We start from the raw sequence: 22,028 nt of genomic DNA on the forward strand, positions 1-22,028 counted from the left end.
AAATTACAGTGTCATTTCATAACATTCTATTGGGAAACAGTGGTTTTCGCGCCAACAAAGATTTTTGGAATCACTACCCGACTGAAGAGATATTGCCCGAGTTAAAAGCGTAGAGCTAAATTGTACATCAATGTGTACTTAATTCTTTGTCACTAAACGAACAATCAGGTCTTAAATAATCCCTAGAAGAATTGCATGACGGAGGAATAAATAAAATATGTTTTTTCTGATTTTAATTGACAAACTCCTGTAAAAATATCGCGTTTTAATCTACATCGCAAAGAATGTTTGCGAGGCGTTCCGTGACTACACCGTCACCTCGGGCAACAGAAGAGACTTCATGCTAATTTACAGTGCAACATTCAACATTAAAATTATTTAACTGTTCCAAGGTGTTTTCAAAAATAAAAGCAGTTCGAGTGCTATACGGCGTAGTCCATTTTTTATTCAAATCAAGGAATATAACGACTGACCGGGAATTCGACACGTGCGTAGCTAAACATCTGTTACTTCGGTACGGCATTAGCAGTGGATATTAAATGCCGTTTGCTTAGCCCTCTAAAAGCTTTCAAACTTCTTTTCGTCGGGTTTTCTGTTTTACTTCCAAAAGCGCCTCTCTCGGACACTTTTGTTTCGGTATCTAGCGACGCGGGACTAGCCTTTCACGGTAGGGCACGAGTGAATTTTCAGTAGTTTTACTCTTCACCAGTAATGATCTCCTCCCCATGACAAGCAGTGATGATCAAGCCGGGTTATGCTAGGAAGGATGTTATTCATGTGCATTTTGGCTAGATTTGTGATAATCGGCAGATACCCTGCATGTGAAATGGGCCACTCTGGTATCGGTCGACTTTCACAGTTTCGGGTTCATACCAACTCAAGAAAAAGAGGAAATAATTAAATGTCGCAATGGATGTCGGAATCGGCGTAACTTAATATGGGGAAATTTCTTCCTACACAACCATAAATATCTGCTTACTTTAGGCATCGTCCATATCCCGTAATTTTTTTCGCAAAGCGCTCAGCAAAAAAGGGTATAAGCGAACAACTCGGTAATCGTAACCGAGGAAAACCTCATCTCCGATTTGCTGATTTGTTGGGGGAGAAGGGGTGGTACGCGTTAAAAAAACATCTGCATGTATAAAGCTAGTACTGATTATATGTGCTTAGTATGGAGAACATGATTACTCAGGTACAAAAACAGGGGAAGCAAGCGGTTATTTATCATTTTTACCGGGGAAGGGTCGGTTATTCGAGGGAAGGTGCACTTTAATTGTCTGGTGCGCTGGAAGGTAACAGGAGGAGAATTATTTGCACAACATTTAATAACTACATTTGGTATATATAGCGTGATCAGCTGAAAATTATTTTTACTGTGACTCGACAGCCCATAAATAAAATATAGAACTAAATAAGCCACTTAATTTGAGGTAAAAATTGATAATCTATAGCTTCAAAACACAAATAAACTATCCTATGTATAATCGTAATCATTTCAAGGCTTGTACTTCTGTATTTCTCGTTATAACATTTGATTTCAATGTCTATATTTCTTGCTATAACATTTGATAAATCAAGTTTTATTTTATTAACCCTCTTTCCTTAAAATATCACTTCTGAATAACACATTGAGGTCACGGGTATAAATGAAATGATTACCAACTAGAGAAGCTCTCAAATTCTCCTTGTCAGCACCTGGGAAATGTATAGAGAACACTATGGAGAATATACATACTGATGTTAGAGTGTAAAGGATTAAGAGAGGACGAGGTCGAGAGCTTTTGGAGATTTCGAACAGAAAAAAAAACTTTTAAAAAAAGGCATCTCAAAGAGTTCTCCAATTTAATGTCATTAAAAACAGGTTGGAATAATTCGTTTCTTTTGCAACAAATTCCATGTGAGAACGATAACCTTCACAATTAAAATATTTTGTACGAAAGCAAGACACTCGCACGCGAGAAAGTAGACAAGCGGGACTTCTCGCTCCCGCGTGACGATCTGAATCACTTGCATGCTGTTGAATCAAGTTGAATCCACTTTAGTTAGACTCTCAATAGCCTGGACACGAGGTAATTTTTCTTTGTCCTCAATGGTTTTGTACACACTTTACTCTTCTAAAACACAAGGCTTTTTTGCACTCGCGCAAGTGTCTCAGGAAGTCTTGCCCTTCTAAAAATTTTTGCTTAAAAAGTTTCAAAGATTTCAACCAGTATTTCAGCCGTGGTGGTGACTCTTACTCTTGATATAATTACGTTTCATTTTCCTGAGAAAATATCTAGAAATCCAACTCGATTCAGGTTTAGATCCCAGTAATTCTATTCTAAGATTGAATGTTGCCCAATACTGATTCAAAGCGCGGAAATTCAAAATAAACGTTTTTACCCATTTACTCCCAAGATGTCATAAGTAATTCTCCCCACTAACTGCAACACATTTCATGGTAAATAATACTAACAAATTTGGTTTTGGAACAAGATAACACCCCCAGCTGGTAAGCTTATCTGTTCTCATAATCTGTTGTTAAGACAACATATTATCGTAATTTTCCGTTGAGTGTCGAAAGTAATCCGGGATTGCTTTGGTTTCGCTTTAATTCGGACTGTGATTGATCAATAAAACTCGTACCATGCTCTGAACCAATCACAAGCCGAACGAAAACAAATCGTGACTTGGTCGTCCGCGTTTTCCCGCGCTTTTGGTAGTTTGCCTGTTTTTAGTTTGAGTCCTCAGTGGCCAATGATGACGCAAACCTTTGCTATGAATGGGTGTTGTGGTATCTTTGGTTTGGGTTTTTGAACAGTCATTTGAAAACTGCTGTAGAATCGAAAGGACAAATTACACCTTAATCGCTTGTGGGAGCTAAAGAGTTAACAGGTATACATTTGATTTGAATATCAACGGCGACAACCGACTAAGCTCAGGTGGCAAAAATTCTCCCTACCAAAGTAGAGGGTTTATACTTCTTTGTCCTCAAAATTTTGAAAAATGTATTCAGCTGCTCGATTTAAATCCCAAGAACAGTGTGTCAAAGTTCTTTCACAAAACACCTCAGATTTGCCGGTGATTTTTGACAGTTTTTGTATTTTGACAATTCGAACAACCTGTTCCACATCACCTTGATACTGTAACAGAGCTGCATAGCACCAGTCTCGAGCCAACTCTTCCCCACAGATTCGGCGAATCTCGCGGATCCCTCCATCTATCTCCTCCCCGTATGTCCCTTCCTCGGAAGTTTGAACTTGATCATCAGGTTGGGTAAACGGATCAACAAGTTCATTTGGGTTGGCAGGTCCAACAGGATTGAATGGTTCGTGTGGTTCAACAAATTGGGCGGCCGAATTTGGAAGTTGGTTCACTGCATTCACGTGTTCAACGCCGAGGGGCCAATCATTCATACCCGACGCATTCTCCCAGCTAGTTAGGACGGAAAGTTGGTTACTCAAGGATCCACCAAAGAGTTTATCGCGGGAGGGTGGGGGCTGGTTTAAGACTTCCGGTGGAATTTCTGGTGGCATTGGTAAATTGAGTGGTTTGTCGTAAATTGGTTGAGTATCTTCAAACTCATCCTCTCCATTGGGTGAAAGATCTCTCTGGCTACCTGGTAATGGATTTAACGTTTTGGCGTTCTCATAGACGCGGTCTTGTATTGGATAGCCATTATGGGCTGCACCAAGAGCAGTTTGGGACCTGCTCGACAATTCTTGACCGTGTGAATTTGGTAATGTTAAAGAATCCCCAATGGAAACAGGAGTTTTGACTATGATGTAGTGTTTGTTCTTCAATGGTTGCTCAGACTTTAAGTCTGCTTCCGACGGCTGGTCTTGCATTTCTAACTGGAACTCGTTCTCGTCATCATCTCTCTCATCTGGCCTTCCTTCCAGGCTCAGCTCAGCAATTTCGTCGAGACCCACTTCATTGCTACGATCTTCAGTCGTTTTTGGCGCGCGTTTTGCGCAATGATATGGAATAGGAATTGGCGGAGGTACTTTTTTATAAACGGACTTCTGGGTCCCATTCGGTCTGGCTGGGGTAAAAATACTCTCTGAATTCGAACTTCTGGGCAAATTGTCTTTAATATCTAAGAAATTTTCATCACCATCGGAAGCTGGTCGAGGTTTCTTTGTTCTCGGGGTTGGGACAGGTCTCCTTCTCGGTGATGTTCCAAAAGGGCTCGAGGATAATATTCCTTCAGGTGGGCAGCTTCTACCGGTTCCAAAGGAATTCATTGTGTTTGTCTGAAGGTTTAGACGAAGAGGAATTTGGAGCGTGTGTGTACCAGCATTTTGACTCGAGCTTGATGAATGCTCGAGTGAGGGTTCGTCTGTCGAACCACTTCTGTCCTTATGCGTTGTAAATGGAACAGCGTATTCCTGTTCGGTTTCCAATCCATGAGCTTCTGATTCCGACTGTGTCTTCGGTAACGCTCCACGAGGAAATGTAACCTGGGGAGAGGCTAAAGGTTCAGGAATGCTTGCGTCCTCCTTTAGCGCGGCATAGTCACCGGCATCACTGCCTCGAGGAACACGATTCTGATGGTCCATACTAATGTAGTCTTCCTCCAAACTCAAAAGGCTTTCCTCTGGATATCTATCCTCAGGAACAGATTCTGAGGCACACTTCCTGCCAACCATGGGAATGTACACGGGTTGTTGCGCAGCAGTAGTAGCCTGTGGTATATTCCCGTGGTCTATGCCTGGGTGACCTGTGTAACGATCTGGACTGAGCGGATTTGTGGGGTCGTGTGCTGTATCATCTCCAAAGTCTAGGGAAAAAAACAAAGATGAAAATGAGGCGTCACAACGAAATCCTCGAAATTGCCTTTCTAACAGACGTTGGGACACACATCTAGAGGAACCCTTTGAAGAAAACAACAAAAAATAGTTTTGACTCTAGTATCTTCAATTTTAATTAACCATAACAAGAAGAGAGTTTGGTGGTGCGATTTCCTCCTTTCCTCCCTCTAAAGAATAAACATAGGAAAACGAAAAAAACGATGAAAAGAAAGGCATAAGGCAAACAGTGCTTTCCTGATGTTTTGGTCCTAAAGGCAGACTAATCAAACCCTGACCGCTCATTGGTTCGCTAACGGAAGATGTGAACACGAGCCATCAAGGACAGTACTCAAAAGCCATTTTCAATTGTCAGTTAAAAATAAGACTGGGATGGCATTGGTTATAGTTTCTGTGCTGTGAAGTTGATAGAGAGGACATGGGGTCACACTCTCAACCAATCAGGTGCAAAATTAAAACCAGGTGAGTTGGTCATGCGCACTTTTCCCGCGATTTCAGCGTTCTGTTTACACCTAATTCTCATTGGTTCCTTCTGATGTGTAACTTTATTGTGATTGGCCGTTGTGATTACTTTGGTTCTAGTTTTGTATGGCTCGCAAGGGTTCACAGGTGACGTGCGATTAAGGCCAAAATTAACATGTGACGCGTTAATTTTACAGAAAGGCGAACGTGATTCGTGAATTGAACCAGTCTCAGGTGTGATTTGCCTTTTGAAATATACGGGACTCGTGATTTTTCTCTTTCACTTCGGGGAAACCTCGAGATTTCCCTGGAGTATTATACACAAAAGGAGAGATTTTATGTTTTCCCTTTTAACTTCGTGACCACTGTTTTTTAACTTAAATTCGTACGCGAAACGGGTAAAGACACCCCTTGGCTATCCTCTCATATAACACTCTATCGACAATCGTACTAGTAAGATGTGGATTTGATAAGAAACGAGAAAATGATGAAAAGTAAGTTGATTGACCTCAGTATGAAGAAACCTTCTATAGCCGCAGGTCACTAAAGGTCAAAACGCACAATAGATTACAAAAAAAAATTGATTGAAATGTTAGTTTTTCCTTAACTCTACAAATTCTAAAGGAAGTACATTGACTCAGTTTGTGACCTACTGTGCACAATTTTTAGACTTACCTATCAAATTTTTAACGCCTATGTCCTCTACAACCTCAGTGATCGTTTTCCCAGGAGTGGCGGCGGCACCTCTGTAGTAAAAAAAAAGCAAAAAAAAAAACAACAAAAAAGAAAAAAGGAAACAAAAAATGTATCTTTAAAATGGGTAATTTCTAGTGCGATCGCCGAAAGAAATTTGGCGCAAGAGGGGGTGGAACTGTGTTCATGTGTTCGTAAAAGGTATTTAGCACAGTTGTTAGTTCCTGAAGAAATTCTTGTGGTTGTTTGGTAGGAAAAGTAAAACTCTACATTCTCTATGATAGTTTACTTACCCTGATCCACCTTTCGTTGCTAGTGAATTTAGTAACTCGAACTCAAACCACGTCTCGGGGAGGGAGTTTTATAGGGATACATCGCAGAGATCACGTGGCTTCTCTCAGAGTGCCCAAAAGTCTAGAGTCATGTTTGAATTGTTCTCTTAGCACATACGAATGTCTGTGATAATCGAGTTAAGTTAGTTTAATAACAAAAAAGAATCAATGTTTGAACTTACTTTTGCGAATGGCTCAACCCCTTTTGGGAGCTTTTTCTTGAAATGTTAAATGGTCGCCCGATGTTACTCGTTGGATTGTTACTGTTTAGGAAAAAATTATACTTGACTTGTTAGCATGGGAAACTCTTTGACTATTCGCTGACAGAACTAGTAGGTTTGCCTTGGCAAACCTTTTAAAAAGGAACAGACAAAAAAGATTCAACATTTGATTGCTTTTCCTCAAACTCATTAATTATTCATAAGGTGATCATCCAACCAAGACACGCCAATTCTGTCACGTGCATGTGGTTTCATCAGGGTTTCCAAACACAGTCGAAAACAGTAAAAACACTCGGCTTGCGGCCTCGTGCTCTATCAGTTTTCTCGTGTTTGGAAACCGTGATGAAACCCTCGCACTCGTTTTTGAAACAGTACTTCATTTTCCCGTGTTGAGAGCAGTCGCACCTGAAGTTTAATCCACGTTTTTCTCCTAATTGAGACGAATGCACATTAAACCGCAACGTGCACAAGATTAAGTCTCCGCTTGGTTCAGTTTGTACTTTTTTTGTTGTGATTGTTGATGTGTTTCAATTTCAAAACCGTAGTTTCTTCCGAACACTAGCTTAAGTGAGCTACTCAAGAAGGCTATATATATATATTTTCAATGACACTGGTTAATCCGCGAATGGAAAAGCATCTCTCGAACAGAGTTCATACACAGCTGAGCTCGCAACAAGTTTGAGACAGCTATAAAGATAACCGGTGATTCAGTACACTACTTTGAGTCAGTTCAGTCTGATTACTAATCTGGTTTCACTACTGAATAAAATCGTCTATTCAAGACTTTTTAGCTCTTTACACACTAAAAATCAGTATGCATATTCTCCATACTGTTCTCTATACATTTCCCAAGGTGCTGACAAGAAGAATTTGTGTTTCAATCAAGAGCTTCTTTAGTTGCTGATCATATCCTTTATTCTTGTGACCTAAATGTGTGATTTACGAGTGATAATGTAAGGAGAAATTAGATGTTAGTCAATCTATGGGGTCAAAAGGTTAATAAAAGCCAACCACAGGCACTGCCATACCTTGCATGTTTTTGCAGGGCTTTTTTGTTGAAGTCCAAGTTCTTCTCATGCACCAGCCCTGTTTTACCGCATTCACTTTGAACATACCACATACCTCTCTTTCCTCTGTAAATACAATCAGAGAGTACAATAAAAAGAGTCTGCAACTTAAAAAAACCAATCCCAGTTTAAAAAGTACACATGCAATTGGGCTCTACACGGTAGCCGTGCGCTGCGGGTTCTAACTTTTGCGTCTGTTTATGATATTTTGATGCATGACCAATCAATTGAAATAGAGTGAGAGCCACTGGGAGGTACATTCATGGGTTTTGCTGGGTAAGATAGGTGCATTTTTAAGATCTCTGGATACGAAACCCTTTTCACTGATCTCTAAAACATAGGCTTCATTCATTTTTATAGGTTTTCAATAAAGCCTAACGGGGGTGGTAGGTGTCTCTGACTCGTCCCTGGTCATTTCTTACTTAAATACGCCGCTGAGGGGTCGAGAAAGACTAGTACTACTTTCCTCCCTTCCCATCTTCCCAGCACGCACCTCTCGCGCACTTTCACTGTCAAAATCAGAGAGAAGACTACACACAAGTCAGGGGCCTTCCCTTGTGGGGAGGTGACCGTTAGTGTTGGATCAAATGTTTGTTTCCTCACATGTGTCACCTGCCAGTACTCAAAAAAATTATCTTTGATCTAGTTACTTTCCGTCTTAAATCTTTTTCTTTTTTTACCTTCTGATGATAGTCACTTTCACTTTATTCTTGAAACTGAGATGGCCCTCCTCCTTGGTGTAGTGCGCGATTTTTGTTATTGCCTCCTTAGGCTGGAACTAAAATTTTGGGGAGAAAGAGTTGAGTTTGAAAAGAAATGGCAGCATTCCGAAAGTTGTTGCTCATACTTTTGTCTTGTTATATGCTCTAAGAAAAGAAAATATCAGAGTTTCTTGCCAAAACGGAAAGGTGGAACTCGATTTTCTCTAAGCCGTTGTCGATAACCCTTAATAAGTATGTATTATAACATAGTCTACAGGCGAAATAACTGTGTCCTTTCACCAAGATAACAAAACTTCTTTGGGATATCACGCAGAACCTTAAAGGGTTGCGTGACATCACGTAGAGCAGCTGCAAAGGAGATTAGACTTAAGTTCTGCCGGCTAAATACAAGGTATACGATTAACATGGGTCTACTTTCACGTCAAGTCTGTAAGGCTGATCTTTTTAAGTGGGTAAAAATATTCAGCTCACTTTCGATATGATGTTGTAAATTTCTTCAAAACTCGGTCTTTCTTCAGCATCACGCTTCCAACAGCTTAACATGACGTCATAAAAACCATCTGGACATGCATCGGGTTTTAGAAGTTGTTTGTCTGGCTCATTTACAAGCATCATCTTGATCTTAAAGAAATCCAACACGAACAAGAGCATTCAATGGTGAATAGGCCTTTTTAATGACAATTTAATTTAGCTCTTTTAGAGATAAGTTCATGACACAAAATGGCTTGCACGTACATTAAAACATGTAAGAGATGACAATCACAAAATTTATGTTTCATTGGACCTCGGGTCAAAATAAATCGAAACTTTGTCGTATTTCCTATATTCCTTTTTATTGAACCTCGAGTCAAAATAAATCGAAACTTTGTCGTATTTCCTATATTCCTTTTCATTGAACCTTGGGTCAAAATAAATCGAAATTTTGTCGTATTTGCTATATTCCTTTTCATTGAACCTCGGGTCAAAATAAATCGAAACTTTGTCGTATTTCCTATATTCCTTTTCATTGAACCTTGGGTCAAAATAAATCGAAATTTTGTCGTATTTGCTATATTCCTTTTCATTGAACCTCGGGTCAAAATAAATCGAAACTTTGTCGTATTTCCTATATTCCTTTTCATTGAACCTTGGGTCAAAATAAATCGAAATTTTGTCGTATTTCCTGTATTCCACCATCACTATAATAAACCTTGAACACAGCGAAAACACAAACGATGCAAGAATTCATCTTTACCCGTGAGGGTGACTAGCATCTAATTTCTCACCAAGGTATCACTGATGAACTAAACATTAGGGTCATGAGAATTACGGAAATAATCACAAATTTGAAAAGCTCTTGAGTTTCAACAAAAAAATAATTTTCCTTGTCAGTGCCACAAGAACTGTATAAAGAACAATTAATGGAGGATAAATACATAACAATATTGAGGTGTTAGGGATAAACTAAAAAGTCATTTTAAACAACAACAACAACAACTACTTCTATTAGGTAAGAGTGTAAAATAGTCAATTTGGTTGTTTTTCTTATACAAAATTTGGAGAGTATATTTGTGTGGAAAGAAAAAAAAAAAGAAAGAAAAATTTTCAACAGTGGAAACTTTCTCAGGTTTTAGATAAAGAGTAAGCCTGCAGTCATTTGCTAACACTTTGTTTAATACAGGCACACTGTAAAGTAAACATCTTGCTTTAAGTCTTGGTCATACCTGTAGAAGTGACATTTCAGCCCAAGGGGTTTGACCAAAGGAAAACATTTCCCACAGAGTGATCCCATAACTCCACACATCACTTGGAAGTATAAACTGATTCTCCTTTATGGACTCTGGTGGTAACCTGAAAAAAAAAATTAAAAAATATAAGGGAAAATAAAACGTCAATATTCAGTGTCAATATTCAACACTGATGTATTCCAGTTTAGAAACTTACCAAGGTCAAAAAATAATCAACAATATTGCAAGATCCATCAAAATTATGATCATAGTCTGTGTTAGAGTCCTTTTCCTTTTTGAGCAGAAGGGTGAAAGGCATAGGACGAGGGGAGGGGAGGGGAGGGGAGGGGAAGGGGTGGTGAGGGGCCTGCTCCTCTCCTCTGGCTTGTCCCTTTCTTTTGCTAGTTATGGCATCAAAATCTCACAATCTTGCTTTCACTCAGCTGAATGCTAAAGTTTCTCCCACAGGGATAAAAGGAAAGGGAAAGGCCTGCTATCAGTTTGTACCAAACGCACACTGAGGGAATAATTTCATGTTTTGAACTGACTAGATGGTCATTGAAAACAGCTTAAAAATAAGCCCCCACCCACCCGTCATCTCCAATAATCCTATCTAAAAATTATCTGAAATTAAATCAACAAATTAAGTAATATTTAAAAAAAATATGAGCTTTGACTTAATTAGCCCATTATCTGCCTCATGGAAGCAATTTTGACTACAAGCCGCAGCAGCCGTAGCTGCTTGCTGTTAGGTGATCTTTTACCCTTTCTACTTCCAAGAATAAGCTGTCTTCCTTCTTGAACAAACAGAAAAAAAGAGCCTAAAGGTCGTGGACAATTTTAACATAAATAACAAGATACTTTTTGAACAATTTCAGCCAAAGAACAGAAATCTTCTTACCAAGCAACTGCCATTTTTCTGTCAACTGTGATCTGTGCAGAAGCTCCTCCTTCTAGTGAGCGAGCTAATCCAAAGTCACTTATCTTCACCTGTAAAACAAAATTTGTGAGGCCTCATTATTCACAATGTTATTCCACACCTGACTACATTTAAAAGAAACAATAAATTACTTGGGAACCTGACAGAAAATGCCAGGATGGGTACATGTCTACATGTACATGTAAAGGTAACAGTACATATCAGGCATTCTGATAGGTTGTGCTATGAAAAAAAAAAAAAAAAAAAAAAAAAAGGAATTTTCCCAATTCAGATTATGCATTATGAAAGAAAAATAGTGTGACAAATAACATGCTAATTTAACAACTTCTTTACAAGAGGAAACAAACTTTGTCTGGGTGGACTTCAAAGGGGGTCACTATCACTAGGAACCCACACTAGATAGCCAGTGTGAGTTTAAAGAACGCTTGAGATCTCTCATCTTATAAGAAAAAATAAAGACACTTGATCCCATTTCTTTGACCACCTTTGTCTTTTTGCCCCACTTACACAACTTTGGTGACCAATTTTCAGAGGAGTTGACCAAAAGCATGACCTAGGGTTATCAATTTCACTTTAGACAACAACATCAACTTCACAAGACCTAATACATACTACTTGGAGACTTTTGTTATGTGGGAAGAAAGGAAGTTTCTTAAGTAAAGTTATAGTCCATTAAAATTTTTCTTGGGTCCAAAAATCATGCTCTGGTCTCACTGTGCATTTCCTATGTACTATCACATCTGGATACTTCATTGACTGCAGGTCCCCAGCCAGAAAACTAGGCATAACGCATTAACAAGTTATCCTAATAGCTTAAGTTTCCCATTAAATCTACACAAACTCTGAAAGCATAATTAAGCACAAGAAACATATGTATCAAAGTGTATCTATGTCGGGGTTTTTTGGACCAAATTATGTCTCTGATGTTTGCTCTTTCTAATACCTTCCCAGACATGTGGAAATATGCATATGTTCCCATAAAAAAACTGTACTTACCAAAGCTGGTTCAAAAACAAGAATATTTCTTGCAGACAAATCACGGTGGACTAAATTCTGGTTGGCCAGGTAGCTCATTCCGTTTGCTACTTGCATGGCAAATTTACACAATGAGGACACCTGGCATATCTCTATTTCGTTCTTCTTGAGGTTTTCTTCCAGAGAACCATAAGCAGCAAATTCTGTTATCTGTACAAAAACATAACCATAATTACTTGATGGAGCACTTTGGCAGATATAATTATATGTATATGTATATATATAATTATATTTTTTTCGTTGGTCACAGTTCAGCCTCTAACTTGGGAGTTAAGTTATCCTTAAATCATATTTCTAAAAGAAATCATAACAAGGAATTGCTCGCAATAGAACAGAACCCTTTCTGGTGGGAAGTGTGCAGCTTGCTTTCATTCCCAGAACTTAATTGTTCTGTTTCAGATTCAAGTCCAAGTTTTATTAAAAAGAAGGAAAAAAGTATTATTCATCCAACTTTTTGTTGAGGAATTGTATTTCTGAGCTTGTTTTAGATAGAGTTGTATGTATTTTGTGCATTAAATAAATAATTTTTTATAGATTAATCTCAAATATGGGAAACTTTTAATACTAACCAATTAAATTCAAAATTTTGCAATGGCTTTGATTGCCATAAGACAGAAGTTGATGATATTCAACTTGATAACACCAACTGGCACAAGAGAAATGACTAAGTGAAAACAGAATATTACCAGCTTTAGTTGATTCGAATCTCTTGTGGGAAGAGTAACACCAAACAATTTAACAATGTTATCATGAGAGAGTCGTTGCATGGTATTTACTTCCATTAGAACCTCTCTCAGCTGCTCTTCACCAGTATCCTTGATGGATTTGATTGCCACAAGTATCTGGTAATAAAATCCAAATAGTAATCATGATTATCATGAACTCCATGTAATTGACTGAGTGAGATGGCCGGATAGGAAATTGTTGGGCTCAAGGTCGAGTGAGCTTAGGTATAAGCACAGTGAGCTTCATACTTAATGACTAGCCAGACCTAACCTGGGCAGAGCTAAACTCTGCATATAAATCTACAAAGAACCTACTATTCCTCCAATTGCTTTGACAAAAGGCTAATGTGTGAAATGTCAGCTTTTAAACTCTTAACAGTAGCCAGTTTACAATCAACTCAGTTGATAATACTAAATTACCCTGTTTTGTCATGCAACCAACCTAACTCATTCAACAGGCATTATAATATCATATGACCACTCTTTCTCTTTCTCCTTCTCTTCTTCCAACTTGCATGTCACAGGGCCAGACAGTTTTTTTGTTGGACCCTGCAAGCACCATCATGTATGGCTGCGTACAAGGATTCTTTACATAGTCTTTTATAATACTATACTAGGTCATGTGACAAGATAATTTTGTATTATCAACTAAGTTAATGTAAATTGGCCACTGTAAAGAGTTAACCCTTGTTAGCAATTCTCCTTACTGTCTGCCATACAGTTCTTTGTGATGCTAGTTTGGAGAATATGGTATTTAATCAACAAATAATCCTCTAATTGATCTTTTTCTTTATTCTTGTCACTTTTCTGCTTGATATTGTATCGATATTGTGGGGAGAAATTCTGTCTTGGTCACTCACAGGAGTTACCATAATTTCCAGCCATTTACCTGCATGGCTGATTACCTGCACTGGCAGATTATTGCATTCGGCGAAAAAAAAGAGTCAACAGATTACCTGCACTGGTGGATAACCCACATGTTATGTTATTCCACTTTTTGGTGTTGAAAACATGACATTAAGGTGATACATTTCAGTCTTTTTAAAGTTGTCTGATCTAACTTTTGAAAACTTGAAAGCTTCTTTGTCAAGTTTAAAGGTCAAAGAAATTCAGATGCATGCACAATTTGGTGTCAATATTAGCATGTACTTTATTGATAAAATTATACAGTAAAAACACTAGCAGCCCATGCCCAAATCTCAATGTTTCATACTTGACAGAATGTGAATTTGTGGCCACATTTTTTGTGAGCAATTGTTCAGCGCCATGTTGATTTGTTGAAAGAAAGCTAAGTGAGTGTTAAAACTTAAATTGTAAAGTACTGTTGGTGATTTCTGACAAAAAATAGATATCTCCGGTTCTATTGGCCTAACAAGTCTCTTAAAACTGGAAAATTTTCTTTAGCTCAAGCTAGTGTTAAATGGAAATTTGTTACTGATGCACTAGATATCTTTGGATTATTTTTATCTCCATCAAGGTCTTGTTTACACATGTGCTGATAACAATTTGTTTGTCACGTAACTAATTATGTGTGAAATAAACTAGAGTCGGCATCATGTTTTTGTGCCACTTTGTGGCACTCTTAATACAATAAAATTCATTTGAGAGGTGAGGCGCAAGCTAAGTGGGTGAGAATTTTTTTCAATTCAACTACCAGTAGATTTTAAAATTGTCACATAACCTGCACCTCCCTATTACCCGCAGTGGCATGTGTTAAATGCAAAATCAACAGATTACCTGCAGATAAATGGCAAAAATGGGTAAAAGGTTAAAAGCTGATGTTTCAAGTGTTAGCGCTTTGTCAGAGTAATTGACTGCCACAAGTATCCAACAATTGCTCTAGCAAAGGACCATCACTTGAAACATCAGCTTTTAACTCTTTGCAGTAGCCAATTTATGTTATCAAGCAAACTCAGTTGATAATACAACACTGTAAATTACCCTATTATACTCTCCCACCAACAAAGTACCACAGTTTCATTAGAAACTTACCCCCCTTATTCAAATGATAAGATAGACTCGTCTGCATCTGATATACATGCATTAATATGTGAAACAGGAAAGGCAAGTCATGTAAATATAATTAAAGCTTGACACCCAGGTAGTTCTCCTATACACATATAAAACAAATTGATTGTACTAAACCATGATTTCTAGTTTTATCACTTTTCTGATTTCTTGTTTTGGCTTTCCTCCTTTGAAAGAGTTCCTAAATTCTGTATAAAGTTCAGTAACCAACTTATTAGCATGCCGAATGCTAAGTTGAGAAGCAAGGGTTAAAGACCTGGCTGATATTGAGTAATATTGTGTATTTTGATACTTCACTCCCATGTTGCCCATCTCCATCCATGAAGAGAGCTTGACCCTCAAAGGGCTTCTGGCTCACCAGTGATACGAGCTACTTGAAATGAGTGCTGAATTTTACTAGATTCTTGTCACTAGTTGGGTTGCAGATCACAGTGGATCTTGGGGAGGAGTGCAGGAGGTGCACATCCTCCCTGCCCCTAAGATGACTGGCCGCTTTCTAATGTAAGCTCAAGGTCATAAAAAATCTGCTACATTGTTAGCTATTGTATGTATTCTCAGCAGTTCTTATCATGTTATTGCCTAGTCGTAAGCTGTTTGCTTCATACTTGCTCCCTTTTAAGATTTGTTTATGTCAACCATCAATTACGTCACGCCTAAGAAATGCACCCCCTCCTAAGAAAAATCCTGGATCTGTTCACTCCTAGAGGAGTTCTTAAAAGTGAAAAAAAAGGAATAATAATGATAATAATAATAATAAATAATAATAATAAAAAAGATTTGTCTTTTGCATCTTATCATCAGTAAGCCTTTGCTTAGTGTGCTAGATCTAACTCTCTTAGCCAGAGCCAACACTATACTACCAATACTTTTAGGAGCTCTTGATATTAGTTGGCAAATTTCCATACTTGTTTTTGAAAGAACTGAGATGCTATGCAACCCCTGTTTTTCAATAGTATAGTTACAACTGTACCTTATCTTTTGCATTTGGCGGTTTCCACTCTCCCAGTTCCACAACACCATACTGTCCTTCGCCAAGTTCTTCCAAAGCCTTTAGGTCTTCTGGTGGAATAATGTGGTGGCCAGGGCTGACAGGTGGGTTTGAGTCACTCTTCTTGTCATGTTAACATTTGACAAACAACAGCATCAGTTTCACTAGACCTTACATAATACTTGTAGAGTTTGTTTGGTGGGACAAAAGGAATATTTGTGGGTCAAGTTATAGGCCACTGAATTTTTCTTCTCCTGGTCTCACTTGCATTTTCTACGTACTAACACATCTGGATACTTCATTCTGCAGATCCCCAGCCAAGAAAATAGGCATAACAAATAATCAAGTTATCCCAGCATGTATTCATATCTGACTGATTAGATTTTGATAGACTGCCTCACCATTGACTAGCACTGGCTACCCTCAGGCAAAGACAATTGCCACTTACCAGTATATAAGTATATTAGATACAAAATTAAATCGTAAAGACTTTTGTTATTGTTTTTTGTTCTCAAAAAAAGAGAAAGAGGAACAATTTCTTTCTCCAACAGGTACACTAGCACAGCTTACAGTTATGGGACAATATTGCTTGATTGCCAATTTTTCTTTCCTAAGTGAGTTTTTCTAATAAGGGAAGCACTCTCTTGTTGTTTCTGCAAAAAAACTTTCATTTTCACCATTGACCAAAGAAAATCTCAAACCTTTCAGTTAACCAAATGTACTTTTTAGTGGAAGATTTACCAAACTGTCATCCAGCAGATCCTTGGATAAATTATTTTTCTGGGAGACCCTCACAGTATGTTAAAAAGCACATGAGGATTATGCCTCCTTTTTCTGAGATCAAGTCTCTAACAGGATCTTATGACAGAGAGTTATCACAGTGACTGTAGCCATCACACTTCAATCATTGTTATTGCTTGTAAGAATGGTGTGATATCTAGGTGATCTATGTCAAGACCTTTCAGATTTTCAGGCTGTTAAGAGTGATCTAATGTCAATTCTTTCCAATCCTGTACTATATGATGTGCTGTGTTGACTTAATTTTAAAATCTTCAAGGATCTTTCTGTTTCTTGTAAAGATCTTCAAAGATCTTCAAAGATCTTTCATTTTCTTGCCAAAATCTCCAGGGGTCTTTTATTTTCTTTCCAAGATCTTCAATTTTCTTGCCAAGATCTTTAGGGATCTTCAAACTTTTTGAGAAGACCTCTGACAATTGATGACAAGATCATCACTTTGCAAAAAAAAATTGTTAATGCATTATTTGAACAGGACCACTATAAACTATATAAAAATTAATAGCAAGGTTATGAAATGCACCATTTAGCAGAATTTAGTTCTTTATTTCATTTTGATCTAGACGTAAACTAAATGAGGTGCAAGAAGTCAAAGTGGAAGATTTACTTTGAGCAAATTAATTGGGTATCAAATCTGACGACACAAATGAACCTTGATCAAAATTTAAATCCTCAAGGGGTTTCTCATCAAAACTAGGTGGAAATTATTTGATATTCTAATTGGTTGCTTTGCAATCTTGCTGTCAAGTTTGATTATCAAAATTAAGTGAAAAGGGTTACATTGGAAGCCATTGCAGGGGACCAGTTGGATATAATGGAATTCCCTAATGTCCTTTTTTTTTAGTTTGGTATCTCAGGAGTCTTAAGTCCAAAATTTGAAATTAGCCCATAGCGTTCTCACATCCAAGCAATTTGTTCAAAGAAGACACAGTTGCATAAGAACAAGGTCTATATAGGTTTCCTTTTGGCTTCCAAAGTTTTGCCCACAGTTCATGCCTTTGGGTGACCACATGTCAAGTTATGTCAACACTCTGAAAACTGGAAATGTCACAACCAATGCATATCAGAAACATGGAGACATTCAGCAGAGTCTCAGGGGACTCTCAGGAAAAGAATTTTTTGCCTGTGACAGACCTTAGTTCAATTCACTAGCTGGTAATTTTGATTTTAATTTTTTTATGTTTAAAAGTGGCTCAAGCAGCTGCAGCATAATTTGTTTACTGGTCACTTGTCTGAGGAGCAGCGAAGATTACTCTAACCATGAGCCCTGATCCATTTGGATGAAATTTCTATAATCTCTTTCTCTTTCAGTCATGCTTCTTTTGGACTATTGCCTATCTTTCCGGTTCTCTATTGACTGGGAACCCGACAGACAGCATGCAAGTGAAATCAGGAGATGTGTACAGGATTGGAATTCAAGAACCAGGATATTTTGCAAGTCATTTATGGTGACAAGTTGTAATTGTCTTTTCAAACTTGGGCATACTACATAATTAATTTTGAGAGTAATGTAAGTAAATAAATCATGCTCATTTTAATACCATTATTTTAAAAAACTTTTTCTGGGAAACTTAGTTAAAATAGCAGTGCTGGTTTGATATGACATGAAAAAAAAGATTCCAAAAAAGTAACCCTTGAAGGTCTGCTGTATCCCTAAGTCCGTGAGAGTTCTTGCCTAATGCAGTTAAGTATAACTATAACATAGCATGTGCACATGGCATGACTATTTTCTAAGGAGCGACCATGCTAAAAATCCTTAAGTACTGCATGCCCATGCATCTATCACATGACATGTGCAATTTCACTTCAGCTGAAAGTTCTCATTGAGTCTAGCCCTGAGGTTTTGAAACTTTCAAGATTTTTTCCCCGCTCTATCCCGATTGTGAAAGACCTTTTGGAGCTCAAAATGAAAATGAAACCCCCAAGAAGCTAGAGTTCCTCTCGGCTGCGCCTCTAGCAACTCTTATGCTTCTTTCATGCTCTCCAAACTTCTCATGTGTATCCATAACTGGATATATGTATGCTAAGCATGGATCAGTTCTTTACTGGTATGTAGTAACTTAAATCTACAGCCACGTGAAGTTTGAATTCTTTTTGCAATAATCTGATTGCAACAGACATATTCATTCGAAAGCTTGGCATAGTTCATCAATGCTTCCTTAGTTTCTACTCATTACTACAACAAGTATCCAGAAAAAAAATTGTTTGCTAAAAAAATTTGTACGGGAAAAGATCAGTCAAACCACAACGTGTTGTGTCGTGGTTAAAGTTCGAAAATCACTTTAGATTTCACGTCGATGACACAGTCATTAAAATTAACTATGAAATGTGGACATTCAATTCTCAATTTATGAGAGTGAAAATGTTCTTTGTAGTTGTTAATTTGCTAAGAATTAAATTCCTGTATTATTCATGGCTAGTGAATTGCGGTTCTCGCAAACAACGTGTGGATTAAAATCCTTTTGTTCTGCAGCGAACACATTTGACAGGATTTCACAACAGCGTGAAAACGATTTCAAATGAAACTTAACACAACATAACATAGGTCCGTCTTCCATCGGCCTATGCGCGTTAAATATCAACTGAGGAGGTCAAATGTTATAAACTTGCCCGCGAGGTGTGTATGTACATGTCTTCTTAGGGGCTCAGTTGGGCAAGAAAGAGCAACCTATATTTATAAAAATGCGCCATATTTCTTTCTGTTCGACCACGCATGACAAGGACATGTTTTGAGGATCAATATCAGTCTTCGGTATAACGAAAGGCAAACAGTGATCTTAGAGATATTAGATGGACTAATAGTGATCTAAATTAAACTTATAATGAGAGATGGATAAAAATAACGAAACGGACGCGTCTCAGCATTGTAAGAACAACTCTCACCTTTTTCTTCGACCGAAACATGGTGAACTTAGTAAATACTTCGGTTTAAAAGGTCACCAATCCATCTGTAAGTTTTTTCTTCGCATCTTATGGCGTTTTAAAACCCACAGAAACGTGAAAAGTTTCCATAATTAACTTTTTCTTGAGAAACTTATCTGTCTCTGACACCTTGATTCATCACGATGATTGTAGTGTCCAGTTTCCCGTCTTAATCGCAATTGTTGTACTTCCGGGAGGTCCGGCTTTCATTTCAATATTTCGAAAGAAATAACAAAATCTCTCTCCAGCGGTAATCATTGCAAGGACATCGGAAGGAAGTCATACTTCCAAAAATTTGCTTTATACGTTATCATTATTTTTAGATTAGAAACCGAAACGGGTGTAATTACGCATAAAAAAAATTACGCATTAAAAAAATTCTCACGTCCGAATAGACCCGGCTTTTCAAAACATGTTATTTATTCAGTTTCGATTAGCATAATTTGCACTGGTTGTACTCACCAACCATAACAAAGCTCTGCACAGATTTAAAAGCATATTCATTGGCAGAGAGTTTTTCTTCGCAGGAAATCGAAGATATCCGCGAAATTGACGGTGTGTCAGAATCAAGTCGAAATCCCTCTGAGCCCGGCCTCTTTTTTCCTTTTTTTGAATTAGCAGTACAGTGATTGAACTATCTAACTCTATTGAATATCAATACAAATCATGCAAAGTAGTTTGCTGAAAAATTGTCAATCTTGGACAGGTTTTCCCTACTCCAGCTCGTTCTTCAAAGAATTTATCCTCAGGAGCGGAAGATCGCCGACTGGAAAGGACAATTCGTGGAAAAAATAGTCGGTGGAAACCCAGTTTCCTCCTTAGTTTCTGACACAGTTGTTCTTGTCTTCTCGGTGCTTGAGGCTTGAAGAAGTTATTGAAGCATTTTCAGCATTACAAGAGAACAAAATGAGCACTCACAGTCTTTTTAAGCCTTAACATTTTTTGAAAAAAACGAAATTCTTGCTGGTGTATCATAAGTGGTCCGCTCTCTTCAAAGCTAGGTCTCTTTCCTGGAATTTTCGGCACTTCGGCTTTCCGGCGGTTTCCGGGAATAAAACGGAAGTATTCGACAACTTGAAAACGTCGTTTCTTCTTTAAATTCATTTTGAGTTTTAAATTTTACAAATTTACATTCACTGACAAGTTGATAGATCTTCAGCTCTAAACACATCGAACGTCAGGACACGTTTACAAAACAAAATTACAATGAACGAAATCCATATATCTTTTACAGTTTAAGTCAACAAATATGAAACAGAAATTTGTTTACACACCTTGATCCTCACGAGGAAACTAACGACTCGATTGTTTCCGATCATCGTCAGCTAGCTAGATGTTGGTCATACTGTGGCCGCGTAGTTGTTTTTACTGGTTCAATGTTGTTGTGTTCCTAGAAGTCTTAGCTCAAATTCACTTCAGTTTTTTAAAGTTTTTCCGTTGGTTCTGAATCGCTTCCTCAATAGTTTCATCTAACTTGCTTTAAGCAAAACCAAGGAGCTTAAGTACTTTTCAATCATGTGTGACATATTTAGAGCTGAGGTCTGATTCTATTTGTTGCACGATGTGACCTCTAGGGCAGCATATGAACATGTTGGCATCTTCCGCCAGGGTTGTTTTTTTATCAAATGAAATCACGTACGCTTGGTTACCCTGTGGAACACGATAGTCAGGAACACGTAGTCTTAAAAAACCTCAGCAAACCTCATTCCCTGAAGTTTAGCTTATCAGTTTGTTGTCTAATTAACAGGAAGATTAACAAGGAGCAGTTTAGTTAAAAAATTGTATGTGTCCCCTCTTCGATTAGGACTTCGTTGCCGTAACTGCAACCTCTTTTGATCGAAATAAACGCAGTTTGTGTGTTTGCTTTTCTAGTTAAGCGTGAATTCAGACGCGATAATATGACTGAATCTTTTATCTATGAACTATGAGCAACGAGGAAATTTTCCTCCATAAATAGAACAAAAACAAAAAGTTGAACTAAATTTGTCCAGTTGTTCTTTAGGTGTTTGGTAAATATTTTGAACAGTTTTCGGACCAATGTTTTTTTGGTGTACAAGTTAACTCTTTCCTCGAGTTAAACTAAATTTAGTATAATTTTCTCAAATGTCTTGTTTTTCCGTGTATTTTCGGCTGCCCAAACAAAGTTTTTTTTAAGTCGAGCAAGGTCTGCAAAATCCTTAAAAATATTGCGTACGTGGGAAAATGTATAGAGTACGCAAATAGTCAAGAGGTGAAAGCACGCATAGAACGTGTAGTTCGCGGTGGAAAAAAAACAAATGGAACAGCGAGACTTGCATTAAGTACTGCTCAAACTTGCATATTAAAAAGCATATGATAAAATGATCCATACTATTATTACTGAATAGATATGGAAAACCCAAAATATGACTGTCACGTGACGGAACTCGTCTTTCAGCGAGCAAAATTATGGGTCTAATTGTTTGATTAAATTTTAGTCGTTGTTTAAAACTAAAAACGTTTATTTATTTGCGTGAACAGCGTGAAGGGGGCCGAAAGCTGACAGCGGAAGGAAATTTATGTAATTAAATCAATCTTCTTCTAGAGAATCCCTGAGGCTCACTGATTGTGCATAACCGTGGTT

The 22,028-nt window shown here is 37.8% G+C and overlaps 1 protein-coding gene across 4 annotated transcripts; it reads right to left on the reverse strand.

Annotated features, from left to right (window-relative positions):
• Positions 1-1,307: 1,307 nt before the first annotated feature.
• On the reverse strand, positions 1,308-20,991 carry LOC113668133 (uncharacterized). Of its 4 annotated transcripts, none has more exons than XM_027184011.2 (12): positions 20,701-20,991; positions 15,692-15,832; positions 12,655-12,810; positions 11,930-12,118; positions 10,895-10,983; positions 9,991-10,117; positions 8,759-8,908; positions 8,246-8,343; positions 7,527-7,631; positions 6,460-6,540; positions 5,928-5,998; positions 1,308-4,762 (listed from the first exon to the last, which is right to left on the reverse strand). In XM_027184011.2, exons 1-12 carry the CDS (start codon positions 20,743-20,745, stop codon positions 2,955-2,957), a joined length of 3,060 nt encoding a protein of 1,019 aa, XP_027039812.2. In that variant the 5' UTR covers positions 20,746-20,991; the 3' UTR covers positions 1,308-2,954. The 4 variants fall into 4 exon arrangements, with proteins under 4 accessions (XP_027039812.2, XP_089070196.1, XP_089070197.1 ...); XM_089214070.1 differs by having other exon boundaries at positions 15,692-15,829; positions 20,701-20,979; XM_089214071.1 differs by lacking the exon at positions 20,701-20,991 and adding an exon at positions 19,388-19,831.
• Positions 20,992-22,028: the final 1,037 nt, after the last annotated feature.

This window comes from Pocillopora damicornis, chromosome 8 (assembly GCF_964200805.1).
Source record: "Pocillopora damicornis chromosome 8, jaPocDami1.2, whole genome shotgun sequence".
Classification (NCBI taxonomy): domain Eukaryota; kingdom Metazoa; phylum Cnidaria; class Anthozoa; order Scleractinia; family Pocilloporidae; genus Pocillopora; species Pocillopora damicornis.